The sequence below is a fragment of the Cydia splendana genome, chromosome 21, assembly GCF_910591565.1.
Source record: "Cydia splendana chromosome 21, ilCydSple1.2, whole genome shotgun sequence".
Lineage (NCBI taxonomy): Eukaryota > Metazoa > Arthropoda > Insecta > Lepidoptera > Tortricidae > Cydia > Cydia splendana.
Genome location: NC_085980.1, coordinates 10,506,641 through 10,531,126, shown reverse-complemented (window position 1 = coordinate 10,531,126; position 24,486 = coordinate 10,506,641). Strand labels below are relative to the sequence as shown.

Here is a 24,486-nt window from a genome sequence, read left to right as displayed (position 1 = left end):
ACAGCAAGTAAACAGGACAGGACCACATACATAAATCTATTTAGAATTTATGGGGTTTCCAAACAATAACAATGGCAACACCATTTTCACTCTTTGCTCTATGGCTGTGATAGCTGCCATTTTGCACCTCTTGTATTGAATCTTGAGTGCGTACAGCTTTTAACAAAAATCTGAAGTAAATCTAAGTTAAGCAAGAAATTATTCTAATCGAAGATATACAGAAAATTCCATAACAAAATGGCAGCCAGCGACTCTGGGACCGATGAGTCTTTGTATCCAATCGCGGTGTTGATTGACGAGTTGAAAAACGAGGATGTGCAACTCCGATTGAATTCTATCAAGAAGTTATCCACCATTGCCTTAGCTTTGGGCGTGGAAAGAACCAGATCTGAACTGATCCCGTTCCTCACAGAGACGATCTACGATGAAGACGAAGTGCTGCTGGCGCTTGCTGAGCAACTCGGTATGTAAAAATGAGATTGCCGATTGATTACTCATTCGTACACACAACGCGTTGAAGTTGAAGATGATTTTTGTTTGTAATTTAACTAATTTAATTTGATAAGACCTTCAGATTTCTGTTTATAGTCTTTATCGCATTGTTGTGAATGAACGTTAATTTAGTCTAGCATTATTTCTGTGCTTAACTGTTGCAAAATAACTTAATGTGCATATTACATTCTGAAGGACGTCATACCTACATTAATATCGGATGTCGGTTTCTTTTTCTAAAATTGTTGTTGTGAATTACGCGTTACCACAACCAGAACTAATGCTGAAATAGAGTTCTAACTGTTACTGTCTCTTACAATACATATAAATAAATTTTGCTAATAACATACTGAAATAATTTAGTGCTTGTGATGAAGGTAGGCCTAACACTGTAATACTGTTCTTGCAACCCTCAACATCATAAAATTTAATAATAACTCAGGATTATTTAGGTCTAAGGAAGTGTTCAATTTGTATATTCCTGGACATGTATATTAATAGCATTAAAGTGCATAAGCATTAAATCTCATTTTGGGTTGCTGAGCCAATGGAGTAAGAGTAAAGTGCATAGAAAATTACCCTTTCAGGTGGCATATTCCATTTTTGGGCTGCGGGAATGATAATTTTTTGTTAATTAGATTACAAGTTCGAATGATTTTATCAACAACATTTTGCTACATATGATTAACCGAGTAGGGTCATTGCGTCAGTTCACCATCCAGTGCTTGTTTCCGTCCACACGTAGTTGCCACAAAGAATTGTGTATAATTTCAAGAATTGCGTATAATTTCGATATATAGGTATATATTAAAATTATACACTATTATTTGTGGCAACTACGCCAAGTGGACGGAAACAGGCACTGGACGGTGACTGACACAATGACCCTATAAAATTGTTTTTTACATGTGAACTTACAGTTTAGTATAAAATTAGTTCTTAATTTAACATGTGAACTCATCTCATGTTTTTTTTTAACGATTTACATTCCAGGCAACTTCATCAACCTTGTTGGTGGCGGTGAATTTGCCCACTGCCTCCTCCCACCCCTGGAGTCCCTTGCCACCGTAGAAGAGACGGTAGTGCGCGACAAGGCCGTAGCGTCCCTCCGGGCTGTGGCCGCCCATCACACTCCCCAGGCCCTGGAGCAGCACTTTGTGCCGTTGGTGCAGCGTTTAGCTGGCGGGGATTGGTTCACATCCAGGGCTTCGGCTTGTGGCCTGTTCAGGTAATTTTTTTAACAAATTACACTCATTGTTATTTCTCAACACAATGATATTATCTTGAAGATTGATTGTTATAACTGCCTGCCAGCTTCATAAACTAGCTATACCTTCCAACTAATTCCTTATTTATTGTATATCAGTAAGAATTACTTAGATGATCATCCTATTTTTCCTAAAGTAAGTTGTTCTAAATATATTATATAAGTGAGACATTAATAAAATCATTGATGAGGGTAAAAAAAATCCTTCATTTCTTAATTCCTTAATAGAAAAAAGTAGTGTTTGTGTACTGGATAGTGTCCGACCGAAACATGTTTTTTTGCCGAAACCGAAACCGAAACCTAATGTTCGGCTTTGGCTCTAGTTTCGGCCGAAACCGAAACCGAAACTTTTGTAGACTTGTTAAAATCGTTGAATAAATGTCATAAAACCGCTTTTACAAACATATTATGGGGCTGTCCACACCCAATGTCCTTGAAATTGATGTTACTTAAGCAGTTTTTTAAGAAAATTACTAGAGTTAGACCAAGATAATTCTGCAACGATTTTGATAAAACTTCTATGAAATTATGACGTATAAATAACATTTGCACTAGTAGCACTGCGTATGCTATCAAAATCATTGCAGAATTTTCTTGGTCTAACTCTATTCATTCACCAGTCAAGCTAACGTATAGATACAGGGTCAACCAAAAACGCGAGCGCAGCGAGCGCAAAATTTTTTGTTAACAATATCGCAAGGCCGGGTACCGATCTTCACCTGGGCCTAAAAGTCCGAAGTGCCCCAGTGAGGCGAACTTTCATGTGAAGTCAAAGCCGTGCTTCAGGCTTCAGGATAAGTAGTTAAGCACAGACTCCAACCAATGTCCATTGTATTAAAAAGCGAGACCGCAGGCCGAGCATGGCGCAGCGAGGCCAAAGGCTAAGCTGAAGTAGAGGACATGTGGAACACAAACCAATGGTAAATTGAGGTAAAAAGTGAGGCTAAGGTCGAGCATTTGTATGAAAAACTGTACTGGGGACACTTATAAGGGTTTTTTTCTTCGTTTTAATCAATAGTCAGCTGTTCAGCTTCGCAAAATATTAACTATTGAGAAAATCAACTTTGCGGCACTAGTTGAGCGTAGCCTTTAGCCTCGCTTAAAATTTGCCATTAGAGGTAGATAGAAAAATGACTGAATAAGTGAGTGAATAAGAGCGAAAAAGACATCGTTAGACTAGGGCCGAGCTAATACTCGGCCAACGGCTACGTGCGGCAGTGCTATCTCATTCACTCCGATACAATTAGACAGTGTGCGCGTTATAGGTATTGACAGCCTCTTAAGACTGCGTCGACCGTCCAGTGGCGCTCTCATTAGTCGAATTGTGTTTTATAATAAACCAATTAATTTCTGTACTTATACATGAATCAGTATATGTAGGTATGTATTAATATTGTTGTCCTACTTATTCCCCAACTTTTGGTCTTTGTCCGAAGTACTATTTCGTAAGTTTCGGCCCGGCCGAAAGGTTCGGCCGTTTTTTGGCCGAAACCGAAACTACAGCCGATACATGATTTTTTGGCCGAAACTGGCCGAAACCGAAACCGAACCTTCGGTCGGACACTAGTACTGGAATACCTCAAATATAACAAGCTCTCTGACAACAGAAATTCCTTTTTAGTTTGCTTTACACTATATTCATTTAGTTTAGCACACCAAAGACATAACTGCTGTGCTCAAGAAATTCATTAAGTTCCAAGAACTCAATGTCTGGTTTTGTAAGCATTATTGTTAGGCCACCAGCACTTGTCTTTGAGCTTATGGTACAATCACAGTGGGTCTTACACTGTTTCAGTCTCTGAATGTTAAGTATGAGTTTGCCAACATTTGAACAACATTTTTTTTGCGTCAGTAATGTGTTGTTGTAAAACCCCACTATGATTGTGCAATTAGTCAATGCTGTATTTAAATTGAACATTCTTTCCAGCGTATGCTACGGCCGCGTGTCAGCCCCCGTGAAGGCGGAGCTGCGCCAGCACTTCCGCCTGCTGTGCCAGGACGACACGCCGATGGTGCGCCGCGCCGCCGCCTACAAGCTCGGCGAGTTCGCGAGGGTCGTCGAGGTGGAGTACGTCAAGTCCGATCTCATACCCATGTTCGTCAATTTGGCACAGGTGAGTTGAACATGATCTTATCATCTAGCCCGGAGGCCTATAAAAAGGTTTTCTATTCCGTGGATGCATGGAGAAAGAAGAAACAGCCTCTCACATGGTGTTGAAATGCAGCAGAGTGGCCCCATACAGGGAAAAACATCTTGGATTCCCGAGGTCCTACTCAACATCAAAGGTTTGATAGGATTCCTCGAGGAGCTGGTCTGGCAGGACTAGCCCACCCCCTATCACGCAAAATAGGCGCAAGTCGTCGAGTTGCGGAAAATCGCCCGAACTACAATACAATACAAGGTCTTCTATTTTCTTACGGCTGCGTCTGAGCCCCTGTGAAGACGGAGCTACGCCACTTCCAGCTGCCAGGTTGACACGGTTACACAAATGGACCTACTCGGCCTTCTCCCACAGTCAGTTCAATAAGGTTTATCTTTATCTGTAGCTTATTTTATCAGTCATTGCCATAAGTGCGGTAGTGCGTCTCACTCTAAATGAAAAAAATGAAAATGAATGAAAAATTTTATTTGTTAACAAAGAGGGTACAGTTGGAAAGGTTGAAGTCTTCTAGTAAGTATAAAATACTTGTGACAGAAAACCCCGCTCTTCCATAACATCTAGAGCTTAATTAACAAATACTCTTTTTACATGACATTGTTTTATCTTGGTCTCATACTAGATTTTAAAAGAGACCAGTTCATTTTACCAACTGAAGTTGCCGCTACCTAATATAAACCTGAGGTGTACTCCTTTAAACACCATAATTATTTATTAACAGGACGAGCAAGATTCCGTTCGTCTCCTGGCTGCGGAGGCCTGCGCTGCCGTCGCGGCACTGCTCCCGCCTGAAGATATGGAGCAACTGGTCATGCCCACAGTACGCGCTCGCGCCGGAGATACCTCGTGGAGGGTCCGCTACATGGTGGCAGACAAGTGAGTAAAGCCTCCCAGTGGCAGAGCGTCCATGGAACTCGATTCCCACGGGCTTGCCCATTTAAAGACATCTTAGAACATCTCTGATGATCAGAAATCCGAAGGAAATAGCAAGCCAAATAAACATTGGATTACCTAGTGAACATTTTTGACACGACGCTACTGAAACCTCCTGTAAAAATTATCTGTACATTGTAGTAATAAAAATTAAAAATAACATGAAGCATCCCAAACCTCTTCTGCCTCGTATAAAAGTTTGTGCAAAGGCAGTCAGATTACTCGGCTGTTGAGAAATCGCGAAAGGTGTACCCAAAATATGTTATTAAATTTTACTAAAGGTTACTGGAAGCGGACTCGCACGCCGCGCCGGTGTTCGAGAGGGATCGCTATACCGTTTCACATACAGTCAGCAGCAGAAGTTGCTAAGCGGGCCAGGTGTTCAAAATGATCTTGACGCGATTTTAATGTTAAGAGAATAAGAGCGTGTCAAGGTAATTTTGAACACCCGCTTAGCAACTTCTGCTGCTGACTGTGCAATCGGAAAACTTCAAATTTATATCAAAAGTGCGTTACCCAATGAGTAAAATTACATTAATAACTTTTTAAAATAAAAGCAGAAATATCCCAAACATTAACTTCAAATCCTCCCATACATTTAGTACACGACTCACCCCTCAAAGAACGTCGGTGTCGTAAGAGATAAAACTGCTTGAGATTCATTATTTGGGATAATAAACTGTAATAAAATAATAAAACTACCGTTTATGAAATAATAAATCTAACATTTATTTTTTAATTACACCGCAAATTTTAAGTAAAGTTCATTTAGAAACATTTAAGAGGGCCCGTCAATGTATCGCACATTCGCACAATAAGGGCGTCACTTCGAGCAAAAACTGTAAAGAAATATTGTACTTCCTTAAAAAAGAAATATTAGATTTATTATTTCATAAACGGTAGTCTTATTATTTTATTACAGTTTATTATCGCAAATAATGAATCTCAAGCAGTTCTATCTCTTACGACATCGACACCGACGTTCTTTGAGGGGTGAGTCGTCGTACTAAATGTATGGGAGGGTTTGAAGTTAATGTTTGGGATATTTATGCTTTTATTTAAAAAAAAGTTATTAATGTAATTTTACTCATTGGGTATTTGAAGTTTTCTGATATCTGTTATATTTACGGAATTATCGCCTGGCTACACTTAACGATTACTCACTGTAGTGCAATGAGAAGTTGTTATTGCAAGTCAAAAGTCTACACCTCGACATTGGCAGAATCCACCTTGCTAAAATTAGCGAGGAGTAAAAGCCATTTATATATATTTTCTCAAAAATGGACGGCAAAGTCGACTTTGCCGTTTAAAAAATAGGTCGCGAAGCGCGTAGTTTATGGTCAGTCAAAAATTAAAAAGTTAAAAACTTTGCAGTCTCGATTTTGGGACTGCAATGTTGCATACAAATTCCATTATTTGTCGAGTTCCAAACTTTTTAAAAGTTAAAATGGCCATATCAAATGAAGGCACAGGCCCATTAAACAGCCAAACAGATCATTAGTACCGCGACTATTTAGCTGTCTCAAATAGGTTGGCGTATTTTCGGCAGAAAAATACACTTCTATTTTTTATTAAAAAAATAAAAAGGCGGCATAGCTAATTTTTTCAATTGTTTCTACTTTTTTCTGTGAAAATATATACGTAAGAACGTTGCTTTTGTAAAATATTTCTATGATATTCATATTTCTTGCACCATTTTTGAGAAAAGCACTATATATGACTCGGCTGGAAGGCTACTTGCTGGCTTCGGATTCAATTAAACGGACTCCCAAGGTCGTCCGTTTAAAACGAATCCTCAGCCTGCAAGTAGCTACTTCCGAGCCTCGACAATAATGTACTATTTAAAAAAAAGTAGTTATTGATGGATGGTGGTGGTGTTCAGGTTCGTGGAGCTGCAGCAGGCGGTGGGGCCGGAGCTGGCGCGCGCGGACCTGGCGCAGATCTTCCAGGCGCTGCTCAAGGACACCGAGGCCGAGGTGCGCGCCGCCGCCGCCGGGAAGGTCAGACTCGCCCCACCCTTTACGGCCTGTGCACACCGCTTGCGTGATGTGTGCGTGTGCGGCCCCAACATTTTAGCGCACGCGCACGTACACGTCACGCACACGCAACCCGGTGTGCACAGGCCTTTACGGTCCAGATTTTAAAAAATACGCCAGCTAAGCCCCATCTTCTCTTTGACACATTCAATGTCAGCGCGAGCTACGCACTACGAGCGTAGTCGATAACACAAGAAAAACCGTATGTAGCGAAAACCGCCTACTAACAGAGAACCCGCCTAGCGGGTCGCTGGCAGTGAATGTGTCAAAGTCCTAAATAATGCATAAGCAAAAAATAAAAATAGATGATGATATAGGATGGTCATTTTTTCCGTATCCACCCGATGTCTCCCGAGCGTCGGCGTCTACTCAATTCGGACGCAACGTTAGCGCAACTGCGCAGCGACGCCATTTCTTTTCCGAGTCCATCTTTCTGTCGCACATCTTTCAATGACTTGATGACTGACTGATAATTATTATTGTTGCAATCTAAAGACAAAACTGATCAGTGCCGTGCTAATATTACACACCCCTAAATTTCTGGTTTCCTAGGATATGCCGTCATATAGCGGCCGTCTCCATACAAAATACTACGACATCCATATTTAGCCGTATTATTTTGTATGGAGACGGCCGCTATATGACGGCACCGCTATCCTAGGAAAACCGAGCTTAAGCGCGGCAATGCATATTTCACTTGACGATTAATAACTTTCTATTCCGCCTTGTGAACTACATACAGCCTAAAATAAGAAATAAAGTTATTCATTATTAAAACGATAATTTTCATTCCCAGGTGAAAGACTTCTGCATGAACCTGGACAAAGCCCACCAGGAGCACATCATCATGACCATGATCCTGCCCCAGATCAAGGACCTCGTCTGCGACCCCAACCAGCACGTCAAGTCCGCGCTGGCCTCCGTCATCATGGGCCTCAGCCCCATCGTCGGCCGCCAGAACACCATTGAACACCTCCTGCCGCTCTTCCTCACGCAACTCAAGGACGAGTGCCCTGAAGTCCGTCTCAACATCATTTCTAACCTCGAGTGTGTCAATGAAGTCATCGGCATCCAACAGCTGGTCCAAAGCCTCCTTCCCGCTATAGTGGATTTGGCTGAAGACACAAAATGGCGCGTACGCTTGGCTATCATTGAACACATGCCGCTTCTAGCCGGACAACTTGGACAAGATTTCTTCGACGAAAAACTCACAGGCTTATGCATGTCTTGGCTCATCGATCACGTGTACGCTATCCGCGAAGCAGCTACCCTGAATCTTAAGAAACTCGTCGAGCAATACGGACCGTCTTGGGCAGAAACTAATGTGATCCCTAAAGTACTCGCTATGTCCCGCGAACAAAACTATCTACACAGAATGACTTACTTATTCTGCATAAATGTCCTCTCCGAAGTATGCGGCAAAGACATAACTACCAGAGTACTCCTGCCCACAGTCTTGTCTATGGCCGATGACAATGTCGCCAACGTCAGATTCAACGTGGCCAAGACGCTGCAGAAAATGGCGCCCTTCCTCGACCCGGCTGTCATCCAGCCTCAAGTGAAACCAGTTCTGGAGAAACTTAATGTAGACCCTGATGTGGACGTGAAATACTTCGCGTCGGAGGCGATTGTAGGGATCGCCGGTTAAGTAGCTTATTTTTAATTAGTATTTATTCCATAATTCCCAGTATCTTAAGGAGATTAACGCGGGGAGAACCGATTTTACCCAAATTAAACCTAACAGTCTGCAAAAAGTACCTAACAGTGAGGATTCGTTGGATGTTTCATAGCATTTACTTTGCACTTTATATGAAATTGTAATTAGTATAAAAATAATCAATAAAAGCCATTATCCAAAATTCTTGTTTCATTTATCATCCCACATGATCATTCTAACCCGTTAACCGTCATAGGCGGATTTGGAGGTCCAGGGCTGGGCCTAGAATTTTACCATGTGACCTCTCCCTGATTATAAAGCTGGATCCGATTTGATGTATTAGACGTCAAAAGTACTAGACAATACATAATGTTTTACAAGGGAGCAAAGTTGCTTACTCGTGCTAATAATGATACTCGGGCAAGCAAGATTTCGAAATTGAATCATGAGAGTAGCGAGTAGTTGGAAAGTGGAACCTTGAGCGTTATTAGGGAATTTCTCTTGCAGGAGAGTGCAACAAATTCTGATACATTTTTTAATGATGTGGCTCAGCCATTTCTCGTCCTTAAGGTCCACAGGGTAGAAAGAATCCCTTCAGGATGTGAGGATCTCTTTAGAATGAAATAACAATGAACTTCTATACTCTTTTATTTCCATTCAAAAAACAACAGTATCCTAATTCACTTGCGGTATTTGAACTCCAGATTTGCATCGGCGATGGCAACAAGCGAATGGAATGTAACCACGGTTACGTACAGGGGGTCTACCGAGAACTCTCGACTTTCGAAATCGCATCTATCTCCAGCTCTGTCACTCCAATAAAGAGCGATAGAGACGGAGATACATAGAATTCGATTTTTCAAAGTTCGCAGTGACAGCCCAGGCTCGGTATCGTTGTATATTTACATACAAACATTCACAAAATGCTATAAGATTTGAAGCCGGAAATATATCACAAAACTGCATAGTAACATTTGAGTTCGATTAAATATATTTTTTTAAATATTTTTTTCCACTATTTGTGCACATAATTTATATTTAATTATTTGTCGTTAATACTCCAACGAAGGATAAAATAAAGAAGTCTATTCAAAATATATTTAGTATATTGCAAGTACTATCATGTCTACTTTGGAATATGTACAAGACGGCATTATATAGCATTATGGCTATCTTACCACAGACAACTTTGAACAGCAACACGATATAGTTTTTCGATCGTAAGTAATACACATTACATAAACTATTAACAACTTACTAGTAAACAATATATTATCTTACAAGATAACGTGACGCGTCATTTCAACTTGGTTTTAACAAAACGGACATCTAGCGTTATCTCGGTTAAAATAATTTATAGTAATTTTTGTATGCATATCTAAACGCACGTACCGTAAAATGGGATAAGTTAGAAAATTCAATCTTTAAATTTGCACCACCTTTATAGGCCGAACAATTTTCTTTCTTGTTATGGACTTAAGGGCACCGAACAATTTAGAATTTTCAAAAATCACCTCATTTTACGACAGTGAAAAGGTCAACCGTCCGAAAAAACGCCTCAAAGCTGTCAAAGTGACGTTTAGCGCTCCCGCGCTTTTGATGACCATAGACAAGTTGACAAGTTCAAAATGGCGGTCACGCTGTGACGTGTTTAGTGGCGCGAGTCGCGGGGGTAGAACTCGGCGAGGGTGGAGGCGGGGATACGCTTGAGCATCTCCTTGGGGAAGATGCGGAGCAGCTGCCAGCCGATGTCGAGCGACTCGAATACTGTGCGGTTCTCGTAGTTACCCTGAGGGAAGAGAGTATTCGTAAGTAATTTAGTCTATGGTAAATCTTCTGGACTCTCATTGAATGGATTATCAATTCAAACTCCGTAAGCAAAAATCTGATCTATTTTTTTAATAGTCTAAACTTGGAACTTGATCACGTGAAAGGTAAAACCAAAAAGATTGCAGCGCCATCGGCGCTTAGGTTTGACGTTTATCTTCATTTCACCATAAAGGATAATATAAATGCTTACAACGTTTAATAAATTAATTCATTGCAAGAGTCACGCTAACCGGACCAAGGTCGCCGTCCGGTACGCCCGTCTGTTAAAGCTTTAAAAATACCCCAAGACTAGTGACATTTGGCTTTCCCGCGTTTTTCCTGCACCATAGACAAATTGACAGCACGTTACCTGGGTGATGAAGTTCTTCTCGAACTTGGTGAGGAACTCCAGGTAGAGCAAGTCGTCGGGCGTGAGCGCCTCCTCGCCCACCACGGCCTTCATGGCCTGCACGTCCTTGCCGATGGCGTAGCACGCGTACTGTGGAATAGATAGAATTAGCAACCGCGATGGCTTAAAGGACTTGCATCCAGGCCAAAATTGTTAAAAAAAACAGCAACCGCGTATACATTATTAATAGCGATTCAGCTGGTAGACGACTGTAACGCTCGGCCTTTTTACACACTTTTATTTAGCTTCACTGCGTATATGTATACCTATACTTCTTTGTATATAAGGTGCTTCAAATCTTGTAACTCACTCGTTAAAATTTGAACCACTTCCGGGTGTCTGATTGAGCTGAAATTTCCAATGACAATGCAATAATATGCTAACATGGAACTAATCTGATGATACAGTTGGAAGGTAGCCAAAGGAACTCTTCGATGGAAAAACATAAACACATTGAGTTTAGGCTCATTTGAAAGGTCTCGAGAAGTACTTGATACACATGCATTTGAAAGAAAGTAACAGTCGGCAATAAAAGTGTGTCTCAAAAAAATTTTTTGACGGTTACTTGTTTGGTCTCGTATTAGGATGGGGATTTATCATCTTAGATTCTGGCTAAATAAGTCTGCAGTAATAGTACATTATTGTCGAGGCTCGGAAGTAGCTACTTGCAGGCTGAGGATTCGTTTTAAACGGACGACCTTGGGAGTCCGTTTAATTGAATCCGAAGCCAGCAAGTAGCCTTCCAGCCGAGTCATATATAGTGCTTTTCTCAAAAATGGTGCAAGAAATATAAATATCATAGAAATATTTTACAAAAGCAACTTTCTTACGTATATATTTTCACAGAAAAAAGTAGAAACAATTGAAAAAATTAGCTTTGCCGCCTTTTTATTTTTTTAATAAAAAAATAGAAGTGTATTTTTCTGCCGAAAATACGCCAACCTATTTGAGACAGCTAAATAGTCGCGGTACTAATCATCTGTTTGGCTGTTTAATGGGCCTGTGCCTTCATTTGATATGGCCATTTCAACTTTTAAAAAGTTTGGAACTCGACAAATAATGGAATTTGTATGCAACATTGCAGTCCCAAAATCGAGACTGCAATGTTTTTAACTTTTTAATTTTTGACTGACCATAAACTACGCGCTTCGCAACCTATTTTTTAAACGGCAAAGTCGACTTTGTCGTCCATTTTTGAGAAAAATATAATTAACAACACCATGGATATCATAAACGTCAAATTTATGAGAATGTGACTCAGTGAACATACCAGCTGGTTGGACACGTCGGAGTGGTCGCGGCGGGTCATGCCCTCGCCGATGGCGGACTTCATCAGACGGGAGAGAGAAGGCAGCACGTTCACTGGCGGGTAGATCTGCCTGTTGTGGAGCTGACGGTCGACGTAGATCTGTAACATTATGTTAGGACTTGTTATATGGGTAATCAATGTAAGCATTATACTTATATTGGTTCTAATTTTGTCTCTTTGTAGCTGACAAGGGTCAAAAACTTTTTGGTTTGAGTTACGGTTATGTGACTTTCCTGTGAACATCGTAGAATAAATTTATTTTAGTCTACTATTGCTGAACCTTACAGGCACGTTCGAACCTTCTGCGTCTTAAGTTCTGCGTGATTAGTCTTAGTAATATGGACCAAATACTATTGTATTCACGGGAAAGACGTCAGTTTTTCTGAACGTTTTTAACCCATTAATATGGACCAAATACTATTGTATTCACGGGAAAGAAGTCAGTTTTGCTGAACGTTTTTAACCCATTAATATGGACCAAATACTATTGTATTCACGGGAAAGAAGTCAGTTTTTCTGAACGTTTTTAACCCATTAATATGGACCAAATACTATTGTATTCACGGGAAAGAAGTCAGTTTTTCTGAACGTTTTTAACCCATTAACATGGACCAAATACTATTGTATTCACGGGAAAGACGTCAGTTTTTCTGAGCGTTTTTAACCCATAGGTTACAGCAAGAGATTTTTATAACTTAATTATCAAGTCCAAAACCTTCAAAAAGCCGGGTTTTAGACAATCCAGTAAGACGGTTTATTGCATTGAAAATAAAACAGCTTCTACTGGCTGAAGGCCAGTATTTAAACCATTACAACTTCCTTATTCTGGCTAGATTTCAAGTAAAATTCTTGCCAATCTTTCGCAGTAAAACTGCAAGATTTCAGCTTATCACAATATTAAGAATTTCCCTAACAGTGCATATGCAGTCCATGCTGACTGAAAAGTGCTGCAATATTTAGTAGGTGTGTTGATCACATGATTTCTGGATAAAGCCCTTACCTGTCCCTCAGTAATGTAACCGGTCAAATCGGGAATAGGATGCGTGATGTCGTCGTTGGGCATAGTCAAGATGGGGATCTGGGTGATGGATCCGTTGCGGCCCTCGACACGCCCGGCGCGCTCGTAGATGGTGGCCAAATCGGTGTACATGTAACCTAACACACGAAAATATTATGATTATTCCTTTATCGTAGATATTCCTTTACTCAATTTCTAATTTCTTCGCAATTTTTTGTAAAACCCGACGATTTTCGAAACCGAAATTATACGCTAAAATCTAGACACGTGAGGTCTTCTTATCTCAAACTTTGACATAATTATCACATAGCGGATTCATATTTCTACAATTATGATTCTCTTCCAAATCTTACTCTTTACTCAAGTTTACAAGAATGTGTTTGACTGTTCTTTAAAATTTAAAAGACAGTACATAGTTTTTTTTTGTTAGGTGTCTATCATCACGTTGGTAAAGTAGGCATATGTTGTATCCATGTGATAAACTTCACTAACACAGCATTAAAAGAGACAGATAATATCATTATCACTGTAAAAAAAGTACTACCAATATAAGTAATACCATTATCCATCTTGGAAACCTAAGTTTGACTATGTATGTATGTATAGGGTACCTGGGAAACCACGTCGGCCGGGCACCTCCTCACGGGCGGCGGACACCTCACGCAGCGCCTCGGCGTACGAGGACATGTCGGTCAAGATGACCAGCACGTGTTTCTGTTCACAATAATATATGTTTTTACTAATGTATGGTTATCAATTAGGCGTTATTGCAATTAAGGATATAATATATAATCGACAATCTATTTAGATAATATATGGGTAATTGCGATTTACAGCGATTTTAAACATAACACTAAACAGGCTATCGTTGCGTTGCGCCGATAAAAGCGGACTTAAATTACCCAATTTAATGAACCCCAATACCTTCAACTAGTCTTGCACTACCGTAAAACCAAATGGAGAAAGACAGACGTGAAACGAAACTTATCGTAGCATTATCATTGACGGGAGCAGGTACATGGCAGAAAAGCTCCATTTTACTTAAAAGGTCTGACTATTCAGATCCTATTCCTATGATCGAAGTTACATTATAACCTGATCAAGAGAAGAAAGGTATCCATTGAACACCTGTAAAAACCTAAACCATTATTGACAAAAGGACTAATAACATGACATGAAACAAAACTTAATGTAGCCTTTATCAACAACAGAAACAGAGTATGTACTCTGGCTCTGTGTGTGGCAGAAGAGCTGTATTTAACTTCAAAAGTCTTCTGATTACGATCGAGGGTAAAATCTAGCCAATACCATCGTTGTGGAGTTCCTTGAGACCAACCAAGATTTGATTAGCTTACCTCGCACTGGTAGGCCAAGAACTCAGCGGCAGTGAGCGCCAGACGTGGAGTAATAATTCTCTCGATGGTGGGGTCATTGGCCAAGTTCAAGAATAGGCACACGTTCTCCATGGAGCCGTTCTCCTCGAAGTCCTGCTTGAAGAAGCGGGCCGTCTCCATGTTCACACCCATGGCGGCGAACACGATGGCGAAGTTGTCCTCGTGCTCGTCGATCACGGATTTGCCGGTTTGCTGGTGGAGAAAATAAATAGTTATACTAATATTATAAAGGCGAAAGTGTGTCTGCCTGTCTGTTACCTCTTCACGCTTAAGCCGCTGAACCGATTTAGTTGAAATTTGGTATAGAGATAGTTTGAGTCCCGGGGAAGGACATAGGATAGTTTTTATGTCGGAAATCATCCCTGAAGAGAGTGCAAAGGGATGTGGAAATGAAAGAGTTAATGAATTGCCTAATAATTGAAGTAAGCAATGCGCGAATTGAATGATTGCTATTAGCATTATCCAGGCGCTATACCTACTTTAACAGCTGTCACTAATTGCACGCAGACGAAGTCGCGGGCAAAAGCTAGTAGTTAATATATTGACGGAAATTTCCCACCAATACGCCAAACCACCAATTCTCGTGATTAGTTGCCAAGCGGACCCCAGACACTCCCATAGACAGTGGCAAAAAGCTGGGATAACGCAAGGAAGATGATTATATTGACTGACCTACCAAAAACATGTCAAATGTTAAAACTAACGCTTTTACTTTTGAAAAAGTTATGAGATCTTGTAGTACCAAGCCTTTAACTTTTTATGACCAAGTTTTAGACTGATAAAACCCTACATCTTACTCGAGCTGTATGCTATATGGCTCGGTCATATTCTACTACCTATATAGACTGGACAGCCAAAAATAATACTAATTAATAGAAATTTATTGGATTTTAAAAGTCCTGAGTGTCCGTCTAAGCTATATTTGCATTGACTATGACAAAACATAGTCTGAAAATGTAACATAACATCATATTTCTGATGATTTTTTCACAAAGTTAGTTTGAGTCAACTTTAACCTCCTGAGACCTGGAAGCAGTTTTGTTGTTGAATTTGGAACCTTAGTTCAAAATTGATTGCGGAATATGTACAAACAGCAACACTCCTAACTGTACATCGGTGGACTTTATTACAAAAGGCATAAGGTCCAGCGATGTACAGTTACCAGTGTAGGCTATGGTACAAAAAAAATTACGAGGGGCTCAGGAGGTGTGTTTTGCCTGATTGTTTCCCAAAAATTTAATGAATCAATAATGTCAACAGTATGTATAGGCAAAGAGAATATAGAGTGTATAGAAAGTTACTGTCACGGTAAATTATAGCCACAGTACATTTACTGCCATCTTTCGACAGAAGATAAGACTGTTAGAACGCCATTTGACTTTGATCTTTATTCTTTAACACATATCAGTGAAACAATCATGATCAAAGTCAAAAGGCGTTCTAACAGTTTTAATCTTCTATCGAAAGATGGCAGTAAATTTACTGTGGCTACATAATTTACTTTGACAAGCCGCCTCTATTTCAAATCCTTTTTGGTAACATACCTTGACCAGACCGGCCTGTCTACAGATCTGGGCGGCGATTTCATTGTGGGGCAGACCGGCGGCCGAGAAGATGGGGATCTTCTGTCCACGGGCGATGGAGTTCATCACGTCAATAGCGGAGATACCTACACAAATACTATCATTATAAAAGTGTCCAGCGTACACAGCTAAAATAGTTTATACCCACGTATATTTTTTTAAGTATAAACCAAGAGAATAAATTGTAATAGAGAGGAGTCTAAGAAAAAAACGTGCCACCTAGTTTGACATCCAAAACAGATGGCGCTGTACTGCGCCATATGTTTTGCGGTCACTGAATTCAGAATTGTCAAACGCCAACTTTTGACCATCAGAGTTACCGCAAAATTTATCGAGCTTTACAGCGCCATCTCTTTTACCTGTCAATTCGAAGCACGAAATTGTCTTAGATTTTACGCATCTTACTCAATCAATGTATCTTTGGTATAAAGTTAAAAAGTCATAGCTATGTGAGTTGTCATATCAAGAAACTACATAAACTTGCACTTTGTTTTTTGTTCTTGGCACATCCAAAGATTAGACAAGTCAGTTTTGTTTTTTTTGGTTTGGAGTACCGTAAGGGGTGTTTCTTGGTAGAGTACAATTTTCAGACTGATTATCATTTCCGATATTTGTATTACTTTATTGCAATGGTTCCTAAAAGTAAACCTAATCGACTGATACCATTTAAAAAAAACTTGTTACGTATATGAGCCACTTGCACCATCCCACTAACTTGGGGTTAACCCGTTAATCCGTTAACCCAGTGTCAAATTGTACTGGTAAGCATGGTAACTCCAGGTTTAACCGGTTAACACCTGGTTAGTGTTGCAAGTGGCGCTAATTAGCCTATCATACATGTATCCCAAATTGAGAAACGCAGTTTTGAAACAACAGAAGAGACATGATTATTGTCTAGAATTTCAGATTTTTATTTTTTTAGCCATGCAGTAGCATATAAAAGTAGTAATATTAGAACATACCAGTCTGGATCATCTCCTCAGGGTAGATACGGGACCAGGGGTTAATGGGCTGGCCCTGGATGTCCAGGTAGTCCTCGGCCAAGATCGGGGGTCCCTTGTCGATGGGCTTACCGGACCCGTTGAACACGCGACCTGTTGTACAAAACAAAAACATTGAAATAACATAAATAGTAATGTTAACACATTGAGTGCCAGCAACGGGGACTCTGTTCGTAGTCGCTATACTCTACAAAGCGGGAAAACGCTAAAATCGGCTACACGTGTAGCGCTACGAAAACGTTGGCAAATTAATTTTACTTTTTTTTTTAATACCACATCGGTGGCAAACAAGCTTACGGCCCGCCTGATGGTAAGCAGTCCCCGTAGCCTATGGACGCCTACAACTCCAGAGGTGTTACAAGCGCGTTGCCGACCTTTTAAAAACCTGTACACTCCTTTTTTGAATAACCCCATACTGTAGACCCTCGGGAAAACCTCGGAAGGGAGCTCATTCCACAGCCGGAGCGTCCGCGGGAGGAAATTCCTCTTAAATCGCACAGTACGCAACCATTTAGGTTCTAGGGTGTGAGGATGAACACCCTGCCGACGGCGAGCGGTGCGGTGATAGAAAGCGGCCGTTGGCATCATGTCAAATAATTCCTCAGAGCACAGCCCATTGTACAAGCGGTAGAACACACACAAGGAGGCAATGTCTCTCCTATACTTAAAGGTTCAATACCGCTTGTGAGTTTGGGATCATCGACGACTCGTACAGCGCGCCCTTGGACCGAGTCGAAGGGTCCAAGCTGGCATCCAGGTGCTCCTGCCCAAAGGTGACCGCAGTACTTTACCGTTTAACTCACATATTTTTAAGGTGATACGTAGTTTCAGAGGCGGAAATTAGTCTTCTAGTGAATAACTTATCAGTTATTACCAAAGAGAATTTGAAATAGAGGAGTATTGTCAAAGTGAACTATGTAGTCAGTACATTTACTGCCATCTTTCGACACAAATGATTAACACTTTTAGAACGCCATTTGACTTTGATCCTTATTTTTTCACTGATATTATGTTAGTTAGTAAAATGTCAAAAAATATCGCTTGAAATGATGGCACCATACCTTAATGTTTATCCACTAGAGTATGTCCTTCCTTGTTGATATAATGTAATTTATTTTGTTCACAATATCTTGACATAGTGTAATTAATTCTAATTTTGAATTTATTTCGATTATTATGGTACTTATAAATTATATTAATCCTCTTCATCTGGATAAATATGTATTCTCGATAATACTATTAAATCCATTACCTCTTTTAAGTACAACCTAAATTTACTCACAACCCAACAAACTTTATAATTATAACTAAGCGGACATATTCCAAAAGAAATACATATTTGTGAACTATAAGAAATATTTGTGATCTCTCATCTCTCTCTTTCTTTCATACACGTGTTCTGTCTTGTTCTGTTTCTATCTGTTCTGTTACTGTATTAGTTTTTAATTTTGCGTGTCCTGAAAACCAGCGCCGTGTCTTATAGACACTGCTTATGCTGAGCGGCATCCTATTTGGTGTACGTTTCTTTACTTATTTAATTTGTTGTACCTAATGTATGTTTTTACGCCAAATATTTTTTTTCTATTTCTACTATTAATTATTTTTCTATTGCATGCCTCTTGCTTTCTGTAAATCTTTGTAAGGACACGGCGGGTCGGGACAGGCACAACCTATAGGTACCTAGTGTCAGTCACTGTGAAAAATTTGTAAACAATGTTTTCTGACAATAAATATTTTTGTACTTTTTTTTTAAGTTTCTTGCAAAGTCTTCTTCTTTTGCCTGTCTTCTTTCTACAGGTGCCCCAAATTATTCATGCTCACCAGGGCCGTCTTAAACTATGCTGGGGCCCCTGGGCACATAAGAATTTGGGGCCATTTTGGAAAGTAAAGACAGCGAATTAAACTAACATTTTTCTACTATGATCTTCTATTTATTATGGGTAATCAAATATACTGTGACTGTCTATCCTTCGGGGCCTGAGGATGGGGGCCCTGGACACGGGCCCCGTGTGCCCTTATGTAAAGACGGTACTGATGCTCACCCAACATATCCTCGGAGACAGGTGTGCGCAGAATGTCGCCGGTGAACTCGCAGAGGGTGTTCTTGGCGTCGATGCCCGAGGTACCCTCGAACACCTGGACGACGGCCTTGGAGCCGCTGACCTCCAGCACCTGGACACCAACGACATTTATAGCTTATACTCTGTCACCCTTATTCATAAAACTTTACGGGCCTGATTATGTTTTATCCCTTTCTCACAAATACATCAGTCATAGTGACAGTAAGGACAAACGATTATTAGCTATAGTTCGTTTTTTTTAGCATTAGAAAGAACTTGTAAGAAGGTAAGCGATCTTAACATGTCTTTTAATTGAAAAACGCTTTTTAAAAATCAATAACTATTACTTATGAAAGCAGAAGAAAATAAAAGATCGTATTAGATTCATAATTGTTACATATTTGCCGTAACTTATTTTTAAAATGTGTTTTTCAATTAAAAGACACATCAAGATTGTTTACCTTATTTCTAATGCTAAAAAAAACGAACTATAATTGAGGCTTGTAGCGCGTTTATTAAATTAAATTAAATTAAATAATCATTTATTTCAGATCAGACAATCCAAAGAATTTAATTTATGAATAAGGGGGTTAGTATTTAAATAAAATTAAACAAAATCTACCCTCAAATGGCTTCTAAATCCAGTTGAGGGTAGATGAAAATATTACATGATCAAATAGTTGTAGGTTAAAGTCAGATCATTGAGTGAATCAGCCGGTTTTGTATTTGGTTGGTTAACCAATAAATGTTACTACCCGAAAATTTACACTTATTTGTTTACTTTTATTTAAATACTTAAAGATACATGGTTGTTGTTAATTCCAAATAACGACAACGACGGTTAATTAACGACATTTGTAGCTTAGCTACAGTCATAGAATAAATAATAGTACTACCATACAGTCACCTGCAATAATATGTTACACAACGAAGGCCGCAAAAATATCTGACACGATCTTATTTGTAGAGCCATAAGAGCGTGTCACATATTTTTGCGGCCTTTGTACCACCTAGACTTTTTAGACCCAGTAAATATGATCATGGCAACAACGAAAAGAAGATAGTCAAACTCATTCAATTCAACCAATAATACTAGGAGGGTTTAATTAATTCACTTGAATATAGAAGATGAAGAGTTTTGTTAGCTAGGGTAATTCGCCAATAACTGGCCACCCTAAAATGAATGCTATTCACCTAACCGAATTCATTTTAGTATAAGGTTTCAATAGCTGGCCAGCCTTCAATAACTAGCCACCTTATACTAAAATGAACTCTGATGTTTATAGGTGAATAGAATTAATTTTTAGTTTAGGGTGGCCAGTTACTAACAAGTGGCCAGTTACTGGCGAATTACCCTATGTTTCTCAAAATATTCTGTGATAAAAATAAAGGGATATAATGATGACATTCTTTTGTAAAATATATGAAAAGAAATAGTTCTGTAACATTGACAGATCATATGTGATGAACAAACATGATAATTACCTGACCAGATCGGAGGGTTCCATCGGCAAGTCTCAGCTGCACGATCTCTGAGAACTTGGGGAACTTCACCTCGTCGAGGATGACCAGGGGACCGTTGACACCCGACACCGTCTTGTAAGCTGTGTTAAAAAAAAAACTTGTGCTCAGTCATTTTCAAGTTAAGTAGTAGTAGTAGTAGTAAAACACTTTATTGTACAAAAATCAAAACAAAACAGGAAAAATAACATTCGTCATTAGTACAAAGGCGAACTTATCTCTTTAAGGGATCTCTTCCACTTTTGAGCAATTGAGCTAATGACAGGAAAATAGGGCCATGTTTACTTGTTTAGCAGTAGTGTTAACTTTGGAGTAAGAAGCGCTGTTCGCCTAGTGGTTAGAGTGTGTGACTTACAATCCGGAGGTCGTGGGTTCAAACCCCAGCTCGTAATGAGTTTTTCGGAACTTATGTATGAAATATCATTTTATATTTACCAGTTGCTTTTTGGTGAAGGGAAACATCGTGAGAAAACCAGACTAATCCCAATAAGGCCTAGTTTACCCTCTGGGTTGGAAGGTCAGATAGCAGTCTCGTTCTAGTGCCTATGCCAATTCTTGAGATTTAGTTGCAAAGTGGACCCCAGGCTCCCATGAGCCGTGGCAAAATGCTGGGACAACGCGAGGAAGAAGAAGCATTAACTTTGGCGTGGTATTTTAACTCTAAATACCCAAGGGGGTGGCGGGAGGGGTCAACAACCTGCCCCTAGAGAATAAAATTTGTAACTAAATGTATGCCCCAACCCCTCCCTTGGCCATCGGCCATATAACTGCCTCCCCTAACATATCATCCATATCAAGTGCCTCCCCCTAGCATATTGGCCATATCAAGTCACTAGCCCAATATCACGGGGTTCTATGTTACAATTTCAAGATAGTTGAAATTCGACTTAATGTCACTATGACAATGTTCAAATTTCAGTTTGATAAAAGTGAAACATAGAACCCTGTAATATTGGGGCAGCGAAGTGCCTCCCCCTAACCCACCAGCTGGCGACACCCATGTAAATACCTACAACATGTTTTTTCAACCCTTTTTGTGTAATGAACAATTTTTCCTAAAGGGTCAAACAGATCACTGTGTTATGTCTTTCCTGTAGACATACACAAGAGTTAAGGGCTATAAAGGTTCATTTTCTTATTTAACCCTTATCCACGTGAAAAGGTCCTCCTTTTATTTAAAGAACTATGATAAAATCATTACTTACATGCCCACAAGCCGTTAACTATTGCCCACAGGAGAGAAAAATGTACTGTTCGCGATAACACACTAGTTTTCTCTCCTGTGGGCAATAGTTAACAGCTTGTGGGCATGTAAGTAATGATTTTATCATAGTTCTTTAAATAAAAGGAGGACCTTTTCACGTGGATAAGGGTTAAATAAGAAAATTAACCTTTATAGCCCTTAACTCTTGTGTATGTCTACAGGAAAGACATAACACAGTGATCTGTTTGACCCTAAAAAACAAACTCTGAAATCCTGAAATAAAAAATTGTATGTTTCTTACATTTCTGCTAATCAGATGTCTAATCAATGTTCCTTTAGATTTAAATTCTTGCGCATGTATCTATGTCTAAGCATATGAGGGGCTAAATCTAAATTTGAAAAAGCTTTTGGGTTTCTCTGGGTGATGTCGCAATGTTTTTGATGTTAAGGTTTTATTGAGTTTCTGAATTGCCCCCTCAAGTCAATTTTTTTTTATAGCTTTAGTCCTTTTTCACTGTTTTCAGTTTAGAAAGTTTACCTTATAAGCAGCAATCATTACATGATACATCTGGGCCCATTTGACATAGTTTAATATTAAAAGTCTACAATTGAAAATCATAATCACATGACTGGTAAAACCATGTAGGTTGTTAGATAAAAATCTGTACCAGATATATTACTTATTTACTTTTTATAACATTCTATAATAAAAGAATCAAATGTTAAGGTTTATAATATTATTCAATCAGCTGATTTCAAAAACATTATATGAATCCTATGGGAACCCAAAGTGTATGAATTCAAAAAACAGTTGATCATTAAAATAATAATAGATTAAACACATTCAGACTAAATATGTAACATCTTTGATACAATCTTTTCAGAACAGCCCACTGGCCATAGTCATATGATCAGCACTGACAATTGGACATGCTAATCAAAATTAAAACTTAGCACCTTAAACATAAAGATCTCTTTTAAACCCCAGATTTCACCAACCAATTACGGAATAATCCATCGGTTTACTGAAGATTCGACCTGGACAACATATTCTCAACATTAAATTTTAGAGTTACAGCTAATTATGTGAACTAAATATTCATGATCTATCCGAATTACATAGATAAGGCTCCCAAGGTTAACAACTCCCTAAAAAGAAGCCATTACAGAACTTCGGGAACGTAAATACACATTAAATAAGGAAAAACATAGGATTTGAGAGACTATTCTGATATAACAATTAACAAAATACTATAGGAAGGTGCAGCAAAATCGATAATTGACGTTACCAAGTGAATGACGTTCCAAGACGTCCACGAACCAAATTTCTGGATAAATAAGCTAATAACTTTTACTCACTCAGACGGGGTTGGGATATGAAGTCCCTGGACACTGCCAAAACATGCTCCTTAGTCGCCTGAGCCTTATTCATTTTGAGTACACAGGCAACCAGCTCAATAAAACACTAAACTGCGCTGTCCTGTCCGCCTGAAAACTGACGAATGGATGTCTTGTCTATGTTCCTTCACGTGCCGTCACGTGACCTCATCACAAGATGACGTTACTCTATGACAATCAATAGAACTGATATTAATTTTAAATTGATTACGACACCTAATATTAATTGATAGTAACAATAAAACATTCATTTTCAATTAAATACATTAATTAAATCAGTAAATTTCTTCCAAAAGTTATTTTGAAAAGAATGATTATACTGAATGCAGCCCTATTTTTTTCTGTATATTGGTAGAAAATAAATGTCATTTTATGTTAGAATTTTTAGGTTGGTACACATGTTTGGTTAAAGATTAACTACACCGGTAGATTCGATATAAAGACATAATAAGCGAGCATCCTTGTCTACTTTCGATGAAGTTGTGTGTTTTTATTAGTTTTTTTTCTTTATTCGAAAGCAGTCCACTATAGATCGTTCCCTATTAATTTAATAGGTTACTACTTCTTACAAGATTAGACATAGTGCGTAGTCAGTAGCGATTTGGGTTTAACAGTTTCAGTTATATCAAAATAACTTTATCTAAATATACAAAAGTACTTAGTATAAAGCCTCTTATTTCGAATTTATATGAACCAACAGTCAATTTAGCAAGCCCATTCGTGCATTAATCGTAATTACCGGCAAAAGACGTATCGATTTGAAATTTGGTATCCTTCTTATGGGTCTGCAAACCTGCCGCCAACACCGAAAAATTGACATTCGAAAGTTACTTTCGTTAGCTATAATATCTATCGCTCTTGTACAATCGAATCGAGGTCAATATCTTTGGTCCAGGGATGTAACGGATGTGGTTTTATCGGAACCGAAAACGGAAACAGATGTTTTCAATTTAGTTTAACGGAACCGGAAACGGAACCGAAAACGGAAACGGAACCGAAAACGGAAACGGAACCGAAAACGGAACTGGAATCAGAATCGGAGCCTGACTTTTTATTAACGATGTAGTCGTTTTCCCCTTTCTAGAATAAACCTTGAGACAAAGTTTACACTTAGCCGTGTCGCCACTAACTTCATCAATATAGTTCCAAATCGCACTTGATTTCGGCTTCATTGTGCGTTTTTTTACACACTAACATTAACCACACACACTACACACAGTCAGTAGTCAGTACACA

The 24,486-nt window shown here is 39.2% G+C and overlaps 2 protein-coding genes across 2 annotated transcripts; one reads left to right on the top strand and one right to left on the bottom strand.

Moving 5' to 3' along the window:
- The first annotated feature begins 85 nt into the window (after positions 1 to 85).
- On the top strand, positions 86 to 8,746 carry LOC134801023 (serine/threonine-protein phosphatase PP2A 65 kDa regulatory subunit). The gene is made up of 6 exons (XM_063773524.1): positions 86 to 463; positions 1,486 to 1,720; positions 3,687 to 3,873; positions 4,640 to 4,794; positions 6,734 to 6,851; positions 7,684 to 8,746. The coding sequence occupies exons 1-6, from the start codon at positions 238 to 240 to the stop codon at positions 8,533 to 8,535; spliced, it is 1,773 nt and encodes a 590-aa protein (XP_063629594.1). The 5' UTR covers positions 86 to 237; the 3' UTR covers positions 8,536 to 8,746.
- A 428-nt stretch (positions 8,747 to 9,174) lies between these two features.
- Positions 9,175 to 23,367, bottom strand: LOC134801029 (V-type proton ATPase subunit B). The gene is made up of 11 exons (XM_063773529.1): positions 23,212 to 23,367; positions 20,613 to 20,731; positions 19,110 to 19,239; positions 17,029 to 17,160; positions 16,028 to 16,152; positions 14,445 to 14,675; positions 13,701 to 13,803; positions 13,072 to 13,226; positions 12,033 to 12,170; positions 10,724 to 10,852; positions 9,175 to 10,333 (listed from the first exon to the last, which is right to left on the bottom strand). Exons 1-11 carry the CDS (start codon positions 23,282 to 23,284, stop codon positions 10,196 to 10,198), a joined length of 1,473 nt encoding a protein of 490 aa, XP_063629599.1. The 5' UTR covers positions 23,285 to 23,367; the 3' UTR covers positions 9,175 to 10,195.
- Positions 23,368 to 24,486: the final 1,119 nt, after the last annotated feature.